This window comes from Canis aureus, chromosome 34, assembly GCF_053574225.1.
Source record: "Canis aureus isolate CA01 chromosome 34, VMU_Caureus_v.1.0, whole genome shotgun sequence".
Lineage (NCBI taxonomy): Eukaryota > Metazoa > Chordata > Mammalia > Carnivora > Canidae > Canis > Canis aureus.
Genome location: NC_135644.1, coordinates 25,001,297 through 25,019,972, shown reverse-complemented (window position 1 = coordinate 25,019,972; position 18,676 = coordinate 25,001,297). Strand labels below are relative to the sequence as shown.

General features: G+C 39.5%; 1 protein-coding gene across 6 annotated transcripts in view; it reads right to left on the bottom strand.

Annotated features, from left to right (window-relative positions):
- ITGB6 (integrin subunit beta 6) overlaps positions 1–18,676 on the bottom strand; it is a 134,904-nt gene that overhangs the window by 40,821 nt on the left and 75,407 nt on the right. For all 6 annotated transcript variants that reach the window (XM_077883412.1, XM_077883414.1, XM_077883413.1 and 3 more), the window contains one exon: positions 17,737–17,832. In XM_077883412.1, coding sequence (XP_077739538.1) covers positions 17,737–17,832 — 96 coding nt within the window. The remainder of the gene's footprint in view (positions 1–17,736; positions 17,833–18,676) is intronic.

Genomic DNA, 18,676 nt, shown 5'->3' with positions numbered 1-18,676 from the left:
TGCTGTGTTATATTAAGAAGAGACAATCACTCTTTTTGGTCAGCTGTGGTCTTCTGAGTTGCTGTGTGTTGAGCAATCAGATGACTGAATTGATTAAAATCGCACATAGAAAGAGAAAGAAGTTTTGAGTGAAGAATTTAGGGCACCTCCTCTAGTTCAAACATCATGATATCCTGTCTTATTCCCAAGAAGATTCAAGTATCTTAGAAGGTATACAAAACCAAGTTAGAATTAATAGGAATTATTGATTAAAATCATGATACTAAATAAATAGATCAGGTCAAGGGGAGCCAAGGAGAGGAACAAATGAAGCCAGGGTGACATTAGAACACCAACACATTCTAGGAGGTCTTAGGCACTTGCTAGAGGTGGGCACCTGGGTTAAGCCTAAGGTTTCTACAACTCTTGTATGGGAAAATGGGTGCTGCTTTTAATTGGTGATTTTTGTAACATTCCACTTATTTCAGTGTTTGTGATCGTGTTTAAGTTTGAAATTGATGGAAATTTGAACTCTTAAAAATGTCAGTTGTCACTCTGCCTTGACACTGCACTTTATTATTGAAGGGACCATGGACAGTAATCCAGGTAACATTCCTCCCATTACCCGACGCCCCCCATCATTGTCGGTTGAAGGTGGGCCCCACTATGTTTCCCTGAGTCAGATAGAACTTGTCAAATATGAGGAAGGCACCGGTTCATTGACTTACCTTTTCAAATAAACACATGTCAAAAGAGCCGTGAAGCATGAGACCTGTGGTTAACAGTGAATACTTAAATAGGAACTTGAATTTCACTCAAGTGGAGCTGGAATGTGTGTAAATTTGACTGGTCCCAAAAGAGAAGGCAAAGGGAAACTTAAAAGCTTGACAAAGAAAGGCTTGGATCTTCTCGGAATTTCAAGGCTCTTAGCTTTGCATGAAACTCCTAGCCTTGAAAAATGTCCTGGTTTCTCCAAGGGCAGGTATAAAGGGTACTCTCCACCGGCACTAGTTCAAGTGGCCTCTAAATTTTGGGTTAATTCTTGGTTTACACAGCCAAATCCATCTACTTCCTAAAGCATAATTATGACCCTGCATGTGGTATGACATTTGGCATCTGGCTATTAGGACAAGTAGTTTAACATTAATCGCATTTGCTGATTGCTACTAGAGCGAGGGTATAAAGGAGTTGGCAGCTAGTAGCAGTACCCTGTGATAACACTGACAATTGTGTAGAGGAAAACTATTAATTAATTTCTGGATGCTGATTCCTCCCAAAAGCATTGCAAATAATTAACTAAAAACATGGAAATTTGGCTTCCTGATCTAACACTGTAAAAAATTATACTTTAAATCCTGTAGTATTATGATTACTGTAAATATCATGTGTCAAATGCCTTTCTTTCATTACAGCCCTAAAGTGCTATTATAAATTGTCCTGATTAAACATGTTTAATGTTAGAAAAAGGATGGTTTTGCATGCCTGGATGTGATAAATTATAGCACCGTGACTGTAAAAGATAATTCTTGGATAGTAGATATGGTGAACTCTAAAAACACGATGTTTCATGAGCTGATTAGAAATGCCAGATCCTTGGGCTTGAATTTCTAGGGCTTGAATTCCCTGTTTTCTGCCCATGGATTATCTTAATTATGGATTTTTCTCCTTCTCCTGCCACCATGCCACCCAGGAGTTCCTGAGGTTGCTTTTCTCACTCGTGTTTGCAAAGTTGGCTTTTTCTGATTGCCTTAGTTTTCTTAACTTCCTTCATCAACCCTATTTGTTTGCTATGTCCCCATCTCAAAAAGATTTCTTATTCATCCAACAGTCTGTATTTGTTCCTTAGAAATTTCCTGCTAGTCAATGAAGGAAGATAAGAAGTGGACAGGGGATGATTTAGTGGGCAGGCAACATAGGATAGAGAGGAAAGTGCCTGAATTCACACCTGCACTCTGGGCTCCTCTCAGGGTATGTCTTCAAGGTCAGTGTCTCTTGGTGTCTTGCTGCTAGAACCAGCTGTCAGGTGTGTTCTCCTGCTTGGTTGAGGGCAGAAAAACATGCAGGTGCATACCTACCACCTCAGCTATCCACGGACAGACTACTGGTTAGCTTTTTTTTTTTTAATTTTTTTTTCCAAAAGAGACACAGACTAAGGACCTTGGCAGATACTTGGCTGCTTTTGGTGCTAGAAGGGACATTCCTGATGTGACCTTCATTTTTGCTTTGACTATACTTCCTGTTGGGTTCACTCATCTCCAGGTTCAGTTTCTGGGACATGGTTTCATATTAACTGTATCCTTACTGGACGTCTTGATTGAGTTTCTGCCTTAAATGGTTACTTTCCTGGATCTTTCTGACCGACTATTGTGACATTCCTACTGTGGTTTCAAAGACTCTTCACCACTTCTTCACTCAGTAGCCACCATTTTATACAGGCCATGCTACTCATGCCCCTCATCAGAGAGTGGAGAAGTTGACTTGCCATATATCCGCTAGCAGCATTTCAGTAAAGAATTTGTGTAAAACCAACCTGCTGCTTCTCTTTAGGTTCTATGCTTGCTTAACTCTTTCTGCAAAGCCTCATTATTATGAAGGGACTTTATGCTCAACACCGTTTATTTCCAATACTATATATTTTTTTCCAATAATATATTATTAATCAACATCAGTACTTCTGGTCTTAAAATGTATAACTAAGTGTCTTTTGTTTGCTAAAATACATTTAGTAAAAGTTTGGCTTGTATAGATTGAGAACCTAAGATGTTATATAATATGTCCACAAACATTTTCTCTAATATCTCACATATTTCTCTAATATCTCATATATATGCATATCTATGTATATGTATGTGGGGTCATTACCTTGTATATCTTCAATTAGCAGCTCCTATTAGTCCATTTTTTCTCTTTCAGAAACATTAATGGCAGTATAACGCACATGCACAGCATACAGGTAATAAGTATACAGTTCAATGAATATTTTAAAAGTAAACAAGCAAGTGTAATCACACCAAGATGAAGAAATAGAGCATAATCAGCCCCCTGAAACCCTTCCTTGTACTGCTTCCCAGTCATTACCAGACTAAACACTGTTTTGACTTTTATTACTATAGAAGTCAGGAGATACAATGTCATTGCCTTAAGGGTAACAAAAATGTCTTAAGTAGGACACAAAAGCACTACCTATATAAAGGAAAGAGTTGATAAATAGGACTTAACGGTAGGGATTTCTGTTTTGAAATGATGCCTTTAAGAGAGTGAACAGGAGCCCTTAAGTGGGAGAAAATATCTGTAATACATACATCTGATTTGGCACCGGAATACCTAAACAATTCCTACATATCGATAAGGAAAAGACACCTGGAAAAAAAAATGGGTATGCAAGTGGCAAAAGAGTATGGCACAAGTGTTCAACATCATTAATCATTAGAGAAATAGAAATTAAAACCATGACGAGATGCCAGTGTGCACCCACTGGAATGGCTAAAATTTAAAAAAACTGACGATGCTCTCAAGTACTTGCAGGGGGCGTCTACACTGGAACAACTACTTTGGGGAACTGTGGCAGTATCTGCTGATGTTGAACATGAGCCCACCTGATGGTTCACTCCTAGATATAACTGCACAACAGAGACGATCCCACGATGTACGACTGCTCTGAGATAAACAAATGCATAGAGAGGCATTCACTCTTGTTGTCAAGAGGGTGCTTTTGGTAATCAAGATGTCACCTAAATTAAAGAAAGTACAGATAATTCTCAAAGGGTCTTAGATCTTTCAGGTGTTTGGCCATAAGGTATAATCAATTCTTACATTGATTCCTTCTATCTCTATTCCATCCCGTTGGGATGGACCCAACGGAGGTATACATTGGCAAACTCCTCAGCACTCACAGCATAGCCTGCCTCATTCTGAATCTCTCTCCATCCTCAGGAGCTGGTTTCAAGACCAGGTCTTCATGAGTCATTCACCAATTCAAGGGGCCTCACAGTGGGATGGAGAGGTCCTCCCAAGCCTCCAGGTCTCTCCATACATATCCTGCCTTTTGACACTTTTCATCCTCAGAAACCCAAGGCTCCTAGAGTGTCTGTTATTGTGGACATTCTGGGACAGCCTTGGGGAGGTGATGGAAATGCATGGGGTGGAGAGGCCACCTTGCTCTTTAGGTCCTTAGTTCCACATAGTTCTTTGTTTTGGAATGAGCCCACGATGTAGACAGGCCTAAAGGTGCTCAGAACTCGCCTGTAGCCCACCATCATCTGGAAAACACTAATTAGAGCTAACGTTTGTTGTACCTGGCAATCTCATCTCTTTCATTCTTCCCACAAGCTCTTTTGTTTGGGGACCATTATTATCTCTGCTTTATTGCCAAGATATTGAGGCCCAGAGAATGTAGTTAGCTTGCCCGAGGTCATCTAGCCTAGAAAGAGCTGGATTCATCTGGTCTGCTTTGCTCTAGAACCAGATCTGTGAGCCAGGCCATTGACCGTTAAGTGCCTGGCAATGGCTGTTCTGGTCTGGTGATGTCATTGGTGAGCCTGAGAGAAGTTAACAGGTAAGCCTAAGTTAACTGAGTGTTATTAGTTCCAAAGGGCTGCTATAACTAAGTGGCTTAGCCCAACCAAAATTTGTTATCTAACAGTTCTGGAGGCCAGAAGTCTGACATCAAGGTGTCAACAGGGCATGCTCCTTCTGAAACCCATAGAGGAGAGTCTGTCCTTGCTTGTTCCTAGATTCTGGTGGTTGCCGGCAGTCCTTGGTGTTCTTGGGCTTGGAGATGCATCACTCTAGTCTTTACCTCCATCATCACATAATGTTCTCTTTTCCGTGTCTCCATGGGTCTCTTCTCTTCTCATAAGCACACCAGTCACATTGAATTAAGGATCCAACCTGCTCAAGTATGACCTTTTCTTAACTAATTACATCTGCAAGGCCCTATTTTTAAATAACGCCATATTCTGAGGCAAGGGTTAGGACTTCAACGTGTCTTTTGTGAGAACACAACTCAACCCACTACACCCTGCTAGAGTTCTTTTGATTTGCTTAACCCTCAAACTCATAGTTTTAGTTGGAGAAGCAAGTGAGAAGCGAGTACCTTGCATGGTCACAGAGCTAATACATGGTAGAAAAAGGTCTTGACTCCAAAGCTAGTGCTTATTCTGCTCCCTCAGGCCCTTGCTGGGCCAGAAACTAGCACAAATGCCAACTGCCATCAAGGGAGAGGCTCATTAGAAAGCTGGGATAGTAATGCCTTGTATTTATATATAGTGGCTTAGAGATTATAGAACATTTTCTTACCTGGAGCAAAAAGAAAGGGAGTGATAGGGTTGTGGCTATAATCACTTTCAAATGGAAAGGCTGCATCTTGAAAGAAACATAGCAAGTAGCAAAAGCATAGAAGTAAAATTTTTTTTTTTTGTCCTGGAGGACTGTATTGTGCCATTTATCTGGTCAAAGGAAAACAGCTCTTTGCTGGTGATGCCTTGCTTTTGTCGAGTGGTGTGCTTCTCCCAGAGCTAGGCCGGGCTGGGTTTGCTGAAATAAGTCCTCCTTCTGAAGGCAATCAGAAGGCTCCCTTCCCGTGAGGTCTTTCATTCTTGTGGGGTTTTTTATTCTGCTGGTTCTCTTGTTCATTATCGGTAAATGCAGGGCTCCCAGTATTATGCAAAAGTTTACCCCCAGGCTTGACTGTGTTACTAGGACACCCGAGATTCCAAGAAGAATATGTAATTGTTTCTGGCACAAGGTAGCATGAATGTCTGTCTCTGGGTTGCATGATATCTGCTTTGCCTTCAGGCCTTCAATTGTCAGCATTCCACAGGCAGGCAGGCAGCAAAGGGAGTGTGCTAATTAGATCAGGTGCTTGATCTCGAAGTCTGCACCAGCAATGACTAGCTAGTCGGCTTCGGAACTTTCGAGCACTACCTGTCTTTCTCCCAGTCTGCCCTGGAATGTAATTATCTTGTCAGCCAAGGAGCTGTAGCGCACAGCTGAACGAGTGCTGGGCCGCAGTGACAGAGTGATAAGGGAAGACGAATGGACCCACCGTGCATGACTGTTCTGGGACAAACAAATGCATGGAGAGGCATTGGAGGACGGAGACTTCGAGAACAAAGAGGCTACACTGAGTATTTGTTGCTGAGGAGACTTCAGATTGTCCCTTAATAAGATTACCTAGCTTTGGGATCCCTGGGTGGCGCAGCGGTTTGGCGCCTGCCTTTGGCCCAGGGCGCGATCCTGGAGACCCGGGATCGAATCCCGCGTCGGGCTCCCAGTGCATGGAGCCTGCTTCTCCCTCTGCCTGTGTCTCTGCCTCTCTCTCTCTGTGACTATCATAAATAAATAAATAAAGAAAAAAAAAAAAAAGATTACCTAGCTTTTCGAGAGGGATTGCAGACCTTTGTTGGCAAATGCAAGTCCCAGAGCTTTAGAAAGCGCTTTTGAAATGGGAAGTGATGTTGGGTTCAGGGGCAGCTTATGTGCTTTGCAGACCAAATGGCAGGTAACAAAACTTTGAAAGATGACTAGTAGGAGCACGATGGAGGGGACCAAAAAAATAGAGAGCAAGTATATATGGGAGGACTGCTAAGGAGGTCTGAGCCCCTGCTACCACAAGGGGGTTGGGGGGATCAGTAGCAGCAGCAGCATCTAGAAAATTGTGAGAGATGCAAAAACTCATTTTTGATTCTTTGAGGACCTTCCATATGGTTTTTCATAGTGGCCAAATCGATTTACATTTCCACCAATAGTGCGGGAGGGTTCCCTTCTCTCCATATCTTCACCAGCACTTGTTACTTCTTGTCTTTCTGATGACAGCCATTCCAACAGGTGTGAGGTGATGTATCACTGTAGTTTTGATTTCTTTTTTTTTAAGAATAAATTTATTTTTTATTGGTGTTCAATTTGCCAACATACAGAATAACACCCAATGCTCATCCCATCAAGTGCCCCCCTCAGTGCCTGTCACCCAGTCACCTCCACCCCCCGCCCACCTCCCCTTCCACCACCCCTAGTTCGTTTCCCAGAGTTAGGAGCCTTTATGTTCTGTCTCCCTTTCTGATATTTCCCACTCATTTTTTCTCCTTTCCCCTTTATTCCCTTTCACTATTATTTATATTCCCCAAATGAATGAGACCATATAATGTTTGTCTTTCTCTGATTGACTGATTTCACTCAGCATAATACCCTCCAGGTCCATCCATGTCGAAGCAAATGGTGGGTATTTGTCGTTTCTAATGGCTGAGGAATATTCCATTGTATACATAAACCATATCTTCTTTATCCATTCATCTTTTGATGTGGTTTTGATTTCTATTTCCCTGATGATGAGTGAGGTTGAGCATCTTTTCATGTGCCTGTTGGCCGTCTGCATGTTTTCTTTGGAAAAATGTCTATTCCAGGTGTTCTGCCTTTTTTTTTTTAATTGGATTGTTTAGGGTTTTTTGTTTGTTTGTTTTGCTATTGATTTGTATGAATTCTTTCTATATTTTGGATATTAATCCCTTATTGCATATAGGGTAGGTTGCCTTTTCATTTTGTTGATGATTTCTTTTTTTGTGCAGAAGCTTTTTGGTTCGAAGTAGTTCCACCTGTTTAGTTTTGCTTTTGTTTGTTGCCTTTGCTTTTGGAGTCAGATCCAAAAATATCACTGCCAGGACCAATGTCAAGGAGCTTACCACCTATGTTTTCTTCCAGGAGTTTTATGGTTTCAGGTCTTACACTCAAGTCTTGAATCCATTTTGAGATAATTTTTGTGTGTAGTGGAAAACAGTAGTCTCATTTCATTCTTTTGCATGTGACAGTCCAGTATTCCCAAAATCCTTTATTGAAGAGACCTTCCCTATTGTATATTGTTGCTTCCTTTGTGGTAGATTAATTATATATATATGGGCTTATTTCTACCATATAATGCAGCAATTCCACTTCTGGGTGTTTATTCAAGGAAAATGAAAACACTAACTCAAAAAGACATATGCATCTTGATGTTTACTATAGGATTATTTATAATAACCAAGATATGGAAACAACCTAAGTGCCCATCCATAGATTAATGATAAAGAAGATGGCGCATGTGTACACACACACACACACACACACACACACACACAGAGTGGAATATTACTTGGCCACAAAAAGAAAGAAAGAAATATTGCATTTGCAACAATATGGATAGACCTTGAGAGCATTATCCTAAGTAAAATAAGCCTGTCAGAGAAAGACACCATATGATTCAATCAAATAATAAAACAAAATAAACAAAAATGTCCAGCTCATAGATACAAAGAACACATGGGTAGTTTCTAGAGGAGAGAGGGGATGGTGGGAGGTTGAGGATGGATGGATGAGGGGAGTCAAAGCCTCAGACCGCCTACTAGACCTGAATCAGAGTTGGTGTTTTAATAAGCTCCCTGAGTGATCAGAGACACCAGAGGAGCTTTAAAAACAAAAACAAGAACACTAATGCTTGGGTCTTAGCCCTAGAGATACTGAATTTTAATCGATCAGATCAGGGTGTAGCCTTGGCATCAGGTTTTTTAGAATGCTCCCTAGGTGATTTTAATGAGTACCAAAGTTTAAGAATATTTGTGTATATCCTTGTTGTCAAATGAATGCTTCCAGGAAGGGCTGTGGCAATTTAGAAAATAAAGTTGCTATGTTTTTAAACCTGTACACCCAGGGGAACCTGGGTGGCTCACTCAGTTAAGCCTCTGACTCTTTGTTTTGGCTTACATCATGACCTCAGTCTTGGGATTGAGCCCTGAGTTGGGCTCCATTCTCAGTGTGGGGTCTGCTTCAGAATCTCCCTCCCCTCTCTGTCCCTCCGCCACTCACACACAGGCTCTCTCTCTCTCTCAAATAAATAAATCAAATCTTTAGAAAAAAACCTCTGTATACCCATAATTCATAAGGGACCCTCAGTCGGTCAGTTACCTGTGACATCTATTCTCTAATTAAGAACAAAAGTGGTCTTTTGGAATGCCTGATGCCCATGGAATAACACCATGCTTACTACTCTAGGCCTTCAAGGCTGAGGTATCTAGTTTTAGCCAACCTTTTCCACTCCATCTTCTTCTATCCTGGCTCATATCAGGCTGACTAGCCTTTTTTCAGTTTCTCAAATACATTGAGCACTGAGTCCTTTGCTGTCTCAGGGCCTTTGCATATGCCTTCTCCTCTTGACAACTCCTCAACCTAAAGGTTGCTGCTCTACAAGCACTTCTTTAAAGGTGTCTTCCCCGAAGATCCTATAGAAGTACAGTCTCACACTCCCCTCTTTCATTTTTTTCTATTGCAACACACTATTCTTTTCCATTTTTTAGTAATATTTCCAAAGTTTTTAGTATAAATGTGTCCCAAATATTGCATGGAACATATTAATACTAAAAAATCTTTTTGTTTCTTTGAAATTCATATTGAATGCTCTGTATTTTTTTTGTGCTAAATCTGGAAATGCTATAGATAAGGTGTATGACTTTTGAATAAGTGAATAGTGTGCCCAAACTATTCAAGCTCAACAAAATATTCTCCTTGAGAATTTTCAGTTTTGAAGATTCGATACTATAAAGGTAAAATATTGAGCTATGTTATAATTCATAGTATCCCCTTGTAGCATATTTTTGGCTCTTTCAGGTAAGTAGGCATAAAATTAAAATACATAATACTCCCAAACTTTTCTATGCCTAGGGGCTGTCAGTTTAACTTGTCCCTTATACCTTGATGCCCTATGCAATCTATAGAAGGCTATGTCATGTGGAGAATGCTTGGTTGTAGTTAAATTCCCACATGGTGATCCAAGCAAAGGTGAGCTTCCTTTAAGCATCACTGTAATTCGGGCCAGCCTTGCGGGCATGGACAGAGTGGCCAACTGTAACCGTAAGAAAGTCTTCAGGGGATAAATGAGTAATTGAATTAAATAACAATCCCTGAATTCTGTGAGGCTCTGAGAAAGTATAGAGTAGAGCAATTAGACAGCTTTGAGCACTCTGTGATATCGAGAGGTGCCTTTGAAGAAACTGAGTTTGTTCACAGATGTTAGAGTCCTCATCAAAAGGGCACTTTCAGAGACTAGATAAAGGACTAGAAATAATTTGTTTGTAATTCCTATTAAGGTCATTACATGAATGTATATAAAAGTAACTAAGTATCATTGGAATATATTAAAAAGTAACCTGGTAGTAAATGTAAAAATATAGTAATTGCAGATGTTCTGGGGCTGCTGGTGGGAGGTGAACAAGTTTTTTTAAATTAATTAATTAATTTATTTATTTATTTAAGAGAGAGACAGAGAGAGAGTGTGTGTGTGCATGCATGAGCAGAGAGGTGCAGATGGGGAGGGAGAGGGTGAGGGAGAAAGAATATGAAGCAGACTCATGCTGAACAGGGGAACCCAATGCAGTGATCCATCCCGTGATCATGAGATCATGACCTGAGCCAAACTTGAGTCAGAAGCTTAATGAACTGAGCCACCCGGGCACCCCGGAGCAAGTTTGTTTTTATTTTAAAGCAGATACCCTACGTACAGCAACCACAGATTTGGAATATTGTAGAATGACCTTGATTTCATCTAATGTGATTCTTGTCAGTAAAAGTGATTGTTTGACATATAACTAAATGCAATTTAATTTTCATGCCTTTATAAGACTGTAAATGTATAAACCCATTAAAAAAATCTGAATATACTTAATATGTACAGTATGATGCCAATTATGTTAAAATATGTAAATGAATGCAAAAAAGAGAAGACTTATTTTAAAATGTCAAGAATGGTTTAGCTGTGTCTGAGTGGTGAGTTTATGAGTGATCTTTATTTTCTTCTTTGTGCTTTTCTGTATCCATCTCCCCCTTCCTCTCTTTTGGGCAAATAACGTATCAATTTTGTCATCAAAAAAAGAGTAATTTAAAGTGTGTGGTGTTTTTTGTTTTTTTGTTCTTGGCCACACTCCCACACTGTTGGTAGGAGAATACCTGATACAACCACTTTGGAAAGTAGTTTGGACCCACCTAAGAGTTTTGAAGATGCCATTTCCTTGACTCAAGGACTTCAGTTCTAGACATGTATTGTCAGTGGAGAACAAGTGTGTATGAACGTGCATGGCCGCAACATTTGGAATGCTGCACAACTGGAAGTGATCTGATGTTCTCAGCTGCAGAATGAACACACTACAGTGTAAACACTCAATGGACTATGCATGGCAGTGGAACAGAGTACACCAGAGTTACCCATAACTCTGTGGATGAGCCTCAGAAATGTAACATTGAGCATCACAATATGAATGTACTTAAGGCCACAGAACTGATATCTAAACATGATTAAAATGGTAAATTTTACCTTATGTGTATTTTACCATCATAACCACCCCAAAACATGACTTTAAGTCTAAAAGCAAATTATAGAAATAATATGTACAGGGCGGCCTTGGTGACTCAGCAGTTTAGTGCCGCCTTCGGCCCAGGGCCTGATCCTGGAGACCCGGGATCAGGTCCCATGTCGGGCTCCCTGCATGGAGCCTGCTTCTCCTTCTGCCTGTGTCTCTGCCTCTGTGTGTGTGTGTGTGTGTGTGTGTGTGTGTGTCTCATTGATGAATAAATAATCTTTAAAAAAAAAAGAAATAACATGTACAGCACAAAATTAAACCTATAGGCCAAAACTATGAAATTATTTATGGATCTATATATTTTTTAATGGAACAAAAAACCATGGGCATGATAAACACTAGGTTTAGGACATTAGTTACTTCTATGGAAGAAAAGAGGGCGATAGGATTAGAGTTGTACAGGTACCCAGCAGCCAACTGTATCTGGAATGTCTTATTTCTTTAAAAAATTGGAAGCAAAAATGGTGGTGAAATGTTAAGGTTTGAGACAGCTGGGTAGTAGGCATGTGGGTGTCATTACATGACTATCTTTCTGTGTGTTTGAATTGTATCATCGGAAAAAGCCCTATAATCTTTGTTAAACCATGTGTCCCATTTTTCTCCTTTGGTTGGAACTGTAGATGGTTGATTAGCATAGACAGTAGCTGTTAAGGATGTGTTGACCAATGGCATGATGCTCCCTAGCTGTGTGGCCTGTTCTTACCCCCTCAGAACTTAAATAGCCCATAAGACAGTGTCCAAATGTCTCTCTTTTTTCAAGTCTGCACATTTTAAGATTGTTTCTACTCATCTAAATCAACAGTAGCAGTAAAGGACCTTAGATGACGTGTGCACTGGTTTTGAAGGACTTGGCCATTTTTAATTCTATCTCTTCATCTCTTCATCTGTTAGGTTGCTCTGTTCCACCCTGTGGCTCTGTGCTTTTCCTTCTTGACTTTCAAAGCTGGTTACTTTGTTTAAAAGGCTGCTTCTTTGGTCGTCTAGAAGTTAGGAACTGGCATGCTCTTTTACTATAGCAGCCAACGTTCCAGTGGGACTTAACTCCATGATTAAGGCTCATAGTGCCTTGCTTCAAACCCTGGCTTTCACAGGCAATTTGCTTTATTTTGAGTTATTTTATTATTTATTTTATTTATTTATTTGGTTCCATTTTTATTTTTTATTTTATTTGGGTTTATTTTGGTTCACAAAATGGAGTTTAAGTGACAAAATAAGTTAAAATACTTAACTCCAAGCTCCCAACTAATAAGCCCTCAGCAAACCTTCCTTATTATTCTCATGGTCATAGCTGTATAATATATTTTGCTCTCAGTTTCCACTGCTATAAAATGAAGGGCTTAGTCCAGCACTATCATACTGTTAATATCAAAGCTAGTTTTATGATAGGCAATTAATTTGCTGCCCCTTCTAACAAAGACGATGAGTACAAAAAGTAAAACATTGATAGATATGAAAATTCTGACCCCTCAGCAAAACTCTGCCTTGGGATGTCTGTCTAGAACACAGCCTCTAAAATGCCCTCATCCTGTTTTTTTGGCAAATTATTGGTCTACGAGTCTATTAGTGCTCTGTGAGGCTTCTTAAGGCAGTCACTCTTATTCTTCTCTGTAGTCATAAACTGTGACCTGGTCCAAGGGATGTTCTTATGAAATGTTTGATGAGTGAGTGAATAAATGAATGAATGGCAACAGTCAATAGCATATTGGTTGTAATGATATGCTGGACATTCTGGGTGTTGATTAAATCTTGAAACATTTAGGCTTTGTATTGAAATTCCATCCTAGGGGGCATTTGGCTGGCTCAGTTGGAAGAGTATGTGACTCTTGATCTTAGGGTCATGAGTTTGAGCCCCACATTAGGTATAGAGATTACTTAAATAAATAAAACTTTAAAAAAATCCCATCTTATATTTGTCCAAGGGTTGGTCTAATAGGGCATTTCATTAAAACCCTACTTTAAATCTGTACCTTTTTTTTTTTTTTTTTTTTTACCTGTGTGTTTCTTTTCTAATTTATGAGTCTATGAGTTCTTTAGAAGAAAAGTACTATGTGTAAACTATACTGGTGACTTTTCATTGTTGTGATTTATTAATTAGTCTGGAAAATGCTTCTAACAACTTTGCCCTGATAATCTGAGGACATGAGTTTTATTTCCAAATCCTCCCTCTCTCAGAGCTCTTTTTATTAATGAGGAAAGTGTAAGCTGGCTCTCCTCAGTCTTTATTCCCAGATACCATCAATTAAAGGGAAATTAAAGTCCTTTTCCATTACACGTGAGTTGAGTAATTTGTTAACTGTGGGGATTTCTCATAATCCAGAAGTTCTCTTTTTATTCCTAGATGATTTTATATTCACTAAAAGCATAAATTTGGAATAGTTCATTACAGGATGGGGTTGATAGGATGAAAAACAACTTTTTAGTCCATACCCTAAAATTAGCTATATTATGGTTAGCTGAACTTTGTGTGTAGATCATTGGAATTCGTGGTGATTTCCCTCCTCCAGGTATAGAGTCATTGACTACTAAAGCTGGAGGTCACCCGGTCTAGTCTTTTTATTTTGTTAAAATTGAAGCCAGAGAAAAAGAGATTTTCATCAGAGCAAAATTGTTTTGATCTTTTCCAATAGCGAACATTATAAAACAAAACAATAATAGAACAGGCTAACATATTGCAAAAGGGTCCAATTTTGTTTTATCTCCCTCTCTAATTCTCTGCTTCCTTTCAACTCTCTTGCTACAGTGAAAAGCTCAAAAGATGAGCAAAAAAGGAAAGGAGGTGAAGTAAAAACTGGGTTATTGATTTCTGAAAAATTGAAACTTGTATATGATAGATAATATTCACATGCCATACAAAAACATCAGGCTCACAGCATGTTGTGGCTACTCTTTATATTTGTTCTTAAATAACAATGATCACCAAATGGAGGTACTTGCTCATTTTATAGCCTACTAAGAAGGCTCTTGAGCTAATCCAACAAGTTGATCCCAAGGGTGATGGCAGAGGGTTCCCTTCCTCTGGTGCTATCTAGGTCCAAGGTGGAAGGAGTGGAGGAAGGGACAGCCAGGGCTGCAGATAATTATAGCAATGGCTCAAGCACACCTCTTATGCATGGGCTCCCTCAACTTTGACAGGTATTTGTCACATGAAACTCCACATTACTATTTAGAAACTTTGACTCAATTTGACTAAAGATGAAAATCTATTGTGTATTGAGAAATGGCCTAAACAGAAAGATGAACAAAACACACCATTCTCCTCAAAGAGGTAATTTTTGAGGGCTTTTCACCTCCAGAGGCAAGGGCCCTTTGGTGGTATTAAAACCTGCATTGGTCCCCAGTCCTTATGCTTTAAATGCATCACTATGTCCTGATAACCATGGGGACATCAATTAGTGGTTATAGATGTTGGCAACTAAACTGGAAGTGTCTATTACCAATATGTCTTGTTTACTTCCTAATGTTTCAACATTATGTTGTAAATACGAGATTATCTAACAGTTATCATTATTAACTTTACAAAATTCATCTTTTCCAGCCAGATGTAGACATTTTGAAAGATTAGAATATTTTAAAGTCTTGCAACTAATCCCAGGTGATTAGTAATATGATTTGACAATGTAGTTAAGAACAGTAATTTAATTGCTTTTTATCTCAATATCTCACTAGGAAGGAAAGACTAGTCAAATTAGACAATTGGACTTTAGTAGCCTGATACGATCTTAATGTAAATTAACAGTAAACATTTGAAAACAACAGAGGAGATAAATTTTTTTTCTTAAGCTTGGGTAATTGAATCCTGATTCAAAATGGTGCTTAGCACTAGAATGTAATATACTACCTACTGCTCAGTCTATTATCTATCATTATCTTTTGAACCCTGTAATTGGACAAACAGACATCTATTCATAATAATAAGCTTGTTCAAAATCATCTGTTTGCTGGAGTCTGGGGTGCCCACTGCAGTCATATTGAACTAAAGGCAAAACTGCTCACCTTATCCTTTCCATTGTTTCCACAAAGTACAGCAACACTATGCATCTGGACAGTCCAGAGCATCTTCCCAAAATTATCAAAAACTGAAAACCCAAACCAAGTTTTCCTGCATTCCGTGAAGGGGCAACATAAATTGTATTTGCTGCAAGAGGGGCTGCCATTGAATCAGAGCCATCCCCTGCCTGGAGACTACGCGCATAACTATGCTTAATGTAGAACTAGGGCAAGCAAATTGCCTTCTGGAATTTCCATTAGATCCACCCAGTTAGTTGCTTTATTTATCCTATCACTGGTTTTATTTTTCAGTGATACTTTAGTAGTTACGTGCCTTCTATCACAACTATCCAAACATCAGGTTGCATAGGGGTCCTGCTCACACAGGACCCCTTCTAAGAGATTTAAATGGAAAGGCAATACAAGCCATTATTGGTTTATTTTCAGTTTTCCTTATCAATAAAACAAGAAATCAGCATTTTCATGCTGTGTGAAGCCTTCAGGGAAGTGCAATGTCGCCGTCATTATTTTTAGACCAGGCTGCTGCCTGCCCCCACTCATACAGATGGAATGATGAGTCCATCAAAATAAAGATAAAACGATGAAAGAAAGCATCAGAGTCGCAGAGTGGGCTGCTGCCCTGGTCTGCTGTGTGGCTCTCTGACAATGTCCCTTTGAATTTAGTGGAGCCTGGATGGTAGAGACCACAGATCATGACAGAACATAAATTCGCCTCATAATGAGATTAGTAGGCAGGCAAAATAAATGTCCTGCTGTTATGTTAGAGGCAGGCTCTAATCTGGTGTTTTCCTTGGAAATGATCATTTCCTTTGCAACAGGGGACCCATTGGCGTAACTAACTTAAATCCGACAGATTCCGTTTTGCCACGTGGTTATTTTTCATCTTCTACTGTCTTTTTAATAGCAGTTCTGAGGAGGCGTGTAAATGAGTTGTGAGTCTTAAAGACTATTACGGAAGTGAGTTATGGACGACTATGTTCATGATCATCAATACTGTTTCCCAGACTCCCCTTTTAAGAAGACTTCTGTGCAACCCTCCTCCCCCTTCTAAACAGGAACCGGCTGTGGAGGAGGTGTTGTGACCCTCAGGGTCCTCTCACTCTAGCCTTAAGGATCAAAGGCAGAATAGGCTCACTATTGTATTTGGGGTATTTTTTTTTTTAATCTTTACCGCAACTCTACTACTTAAAACCACTGGAAACAAGTATCACATACTAAAGAGCCTTAAAAAAATGCCCAGATCAAGTGAACCCACATGGTCTCTGAGTAGAACAAAGGCCTTGAGTATGCAGCCTGATTGCAAAGGACTTTTTCGGTTTCAGCAGGAGGCAATCTCACCTGGAGTACAATACCCTCCTCTCATTAAAAATGCAAGATAGGATCTCCTCCTGGATCCTTTCTGCAGAACCTGATGCAAGTTCATGGGCTGTACTGTCCTTAGCAGTGAGTGGCATTTAATCAAAGCCTTCTGTGAAATAATCTCAGAGTGTCCTGAGCCCTGTAAAGTCACCAAGAGAATTAAGAGGTCCTTTCAAAGGAATGGGATATCAGACTCTGAACTTGGAAGCATTTGAAGCTTGTGCATAGAAGGTATCATAATTTAATATACCCCTATTTTCTCTACATTTTCTCAGGCCAGCCTGGAGATTCCTTACTTCTCTGTGAAACCACCCATTAGGAATAAATCGTTTGCTACTACCTTGATTCTTCATGGTTTCTGACGTATTGTTTTCTGAGGTTGGAATGAAACCACAGAAACCTGTTATGTTTGTTATGTTTGCATATGCATTTTACATTTAGTTTATGCAGTGATTGATGAACATTAGCTCATCTAATCAAACAGTTCCCTTTCTGCATCTGGTGCTTCCATTCAAAAACTTGAACCGCAAATCCAGCTACTAGGAGGGAGAAAAGATATTTTGGCCCCATTTAACAAGCTTTTTCTTTCAACTTCCTACTTTCCAATGGTCAAAATTGTATCTCTACTTATATATTTTTCTATACATCTGACTTGTAGATGTCTGCAAGTTTCAAGTCAATTCTGCTCCCATCCTGTTAGCCCTCTGCTCGTCAGATGAAACAGTTCAATGGAAGACAGAGTGATTTTTGTTAGGTTCATTGGTATTCTCTTACAACTTATCGTGTCATTCCTTATTTCTTTCTTCCTTGCCTAACCACCACTCTCTATCACACCCCTGGGGTTGTAATTTAAATTGCCATCGGTAACTGAATCCACTTTACCAAATGTCCAGTGTATTTGTCACGTGTTAACGATTTTCTAATGGCATCCCACGCGTTAAACCCTCAGAGTTTCTGTTAAAGTTTCAGGTCAAGTAATCTCCCTGAAGGAATCCCCCAAATGGTGTTTGCTTACCTCATATAAATGAACTTGTTCTTGGGTGACGGCAAAGATTAATAACACGTTATTTTGCACCAGTTTATCAATGAGTTGTCCAATTGTTGGATATTCCTAAAATTGACATAAAGATTTTAAGTAGCATTATAACACAAGTATGTAAAATAAGGAAAGGAACATTTCTTTCAAAGATGTCATACTGAGCTTGGCATTTCAGTTTGGCTCTAAGTAAACAAGTACACGATTAGCATTAGTAATTTCATTGGTTTAATAATTGTTTTCTAAATCTTGTAAATACAATTAATTCCTAAGAGTCAGTCCCTGGCAATGTGGTGTATTATGGTCTGTCACTTCTAAAGAGAACGCTTGGTATTTACTTAAAGACTTATACTGTGTCATATTTTCAAGGGTAGAGACTCATTTCTTCGAAGTGCCACTTGCCAGCAGGCTCAAACTGTAGAGAATGTTGGAGTCAGAGGAGGAGCAGCTAGATGATGACAGATGTGACTGAGATGACTCAGGTAGCTCAGAAACTCCTATTAGAATTGGATGAGGCTGGCTGAGGGCTGAGGAGGGGACAGCCTGCTGAGGAATGACACACTACAGTGCCTGTGTCCATCTGATTTGAGACATTCCTGCACCAGTTTGGGATTTGGTCTTACTGACTTTTTATGTCAGTAATCAATTTTATGGGATCCTGCCGTATCTTTATAGAACAACTGAAAACATATCGTACTTTTTTTTTCATTGACACATTCATTCCCAAGTAATACGAGTTCTTTAAAAAATAGAGAAGGCACAGATGATCAAATTCGAACATGGCCTCCACTTGCCAAAGTTAAAAAATGTGCAGAGCCTTTGGCTATTGTATGACTCCAAATGTGGGTAATGTACAAAGAGGAGACTCAAATGAAAGAGTAGTTTGCAAGCAATTAAACTAAGAATATGTTGATCATGA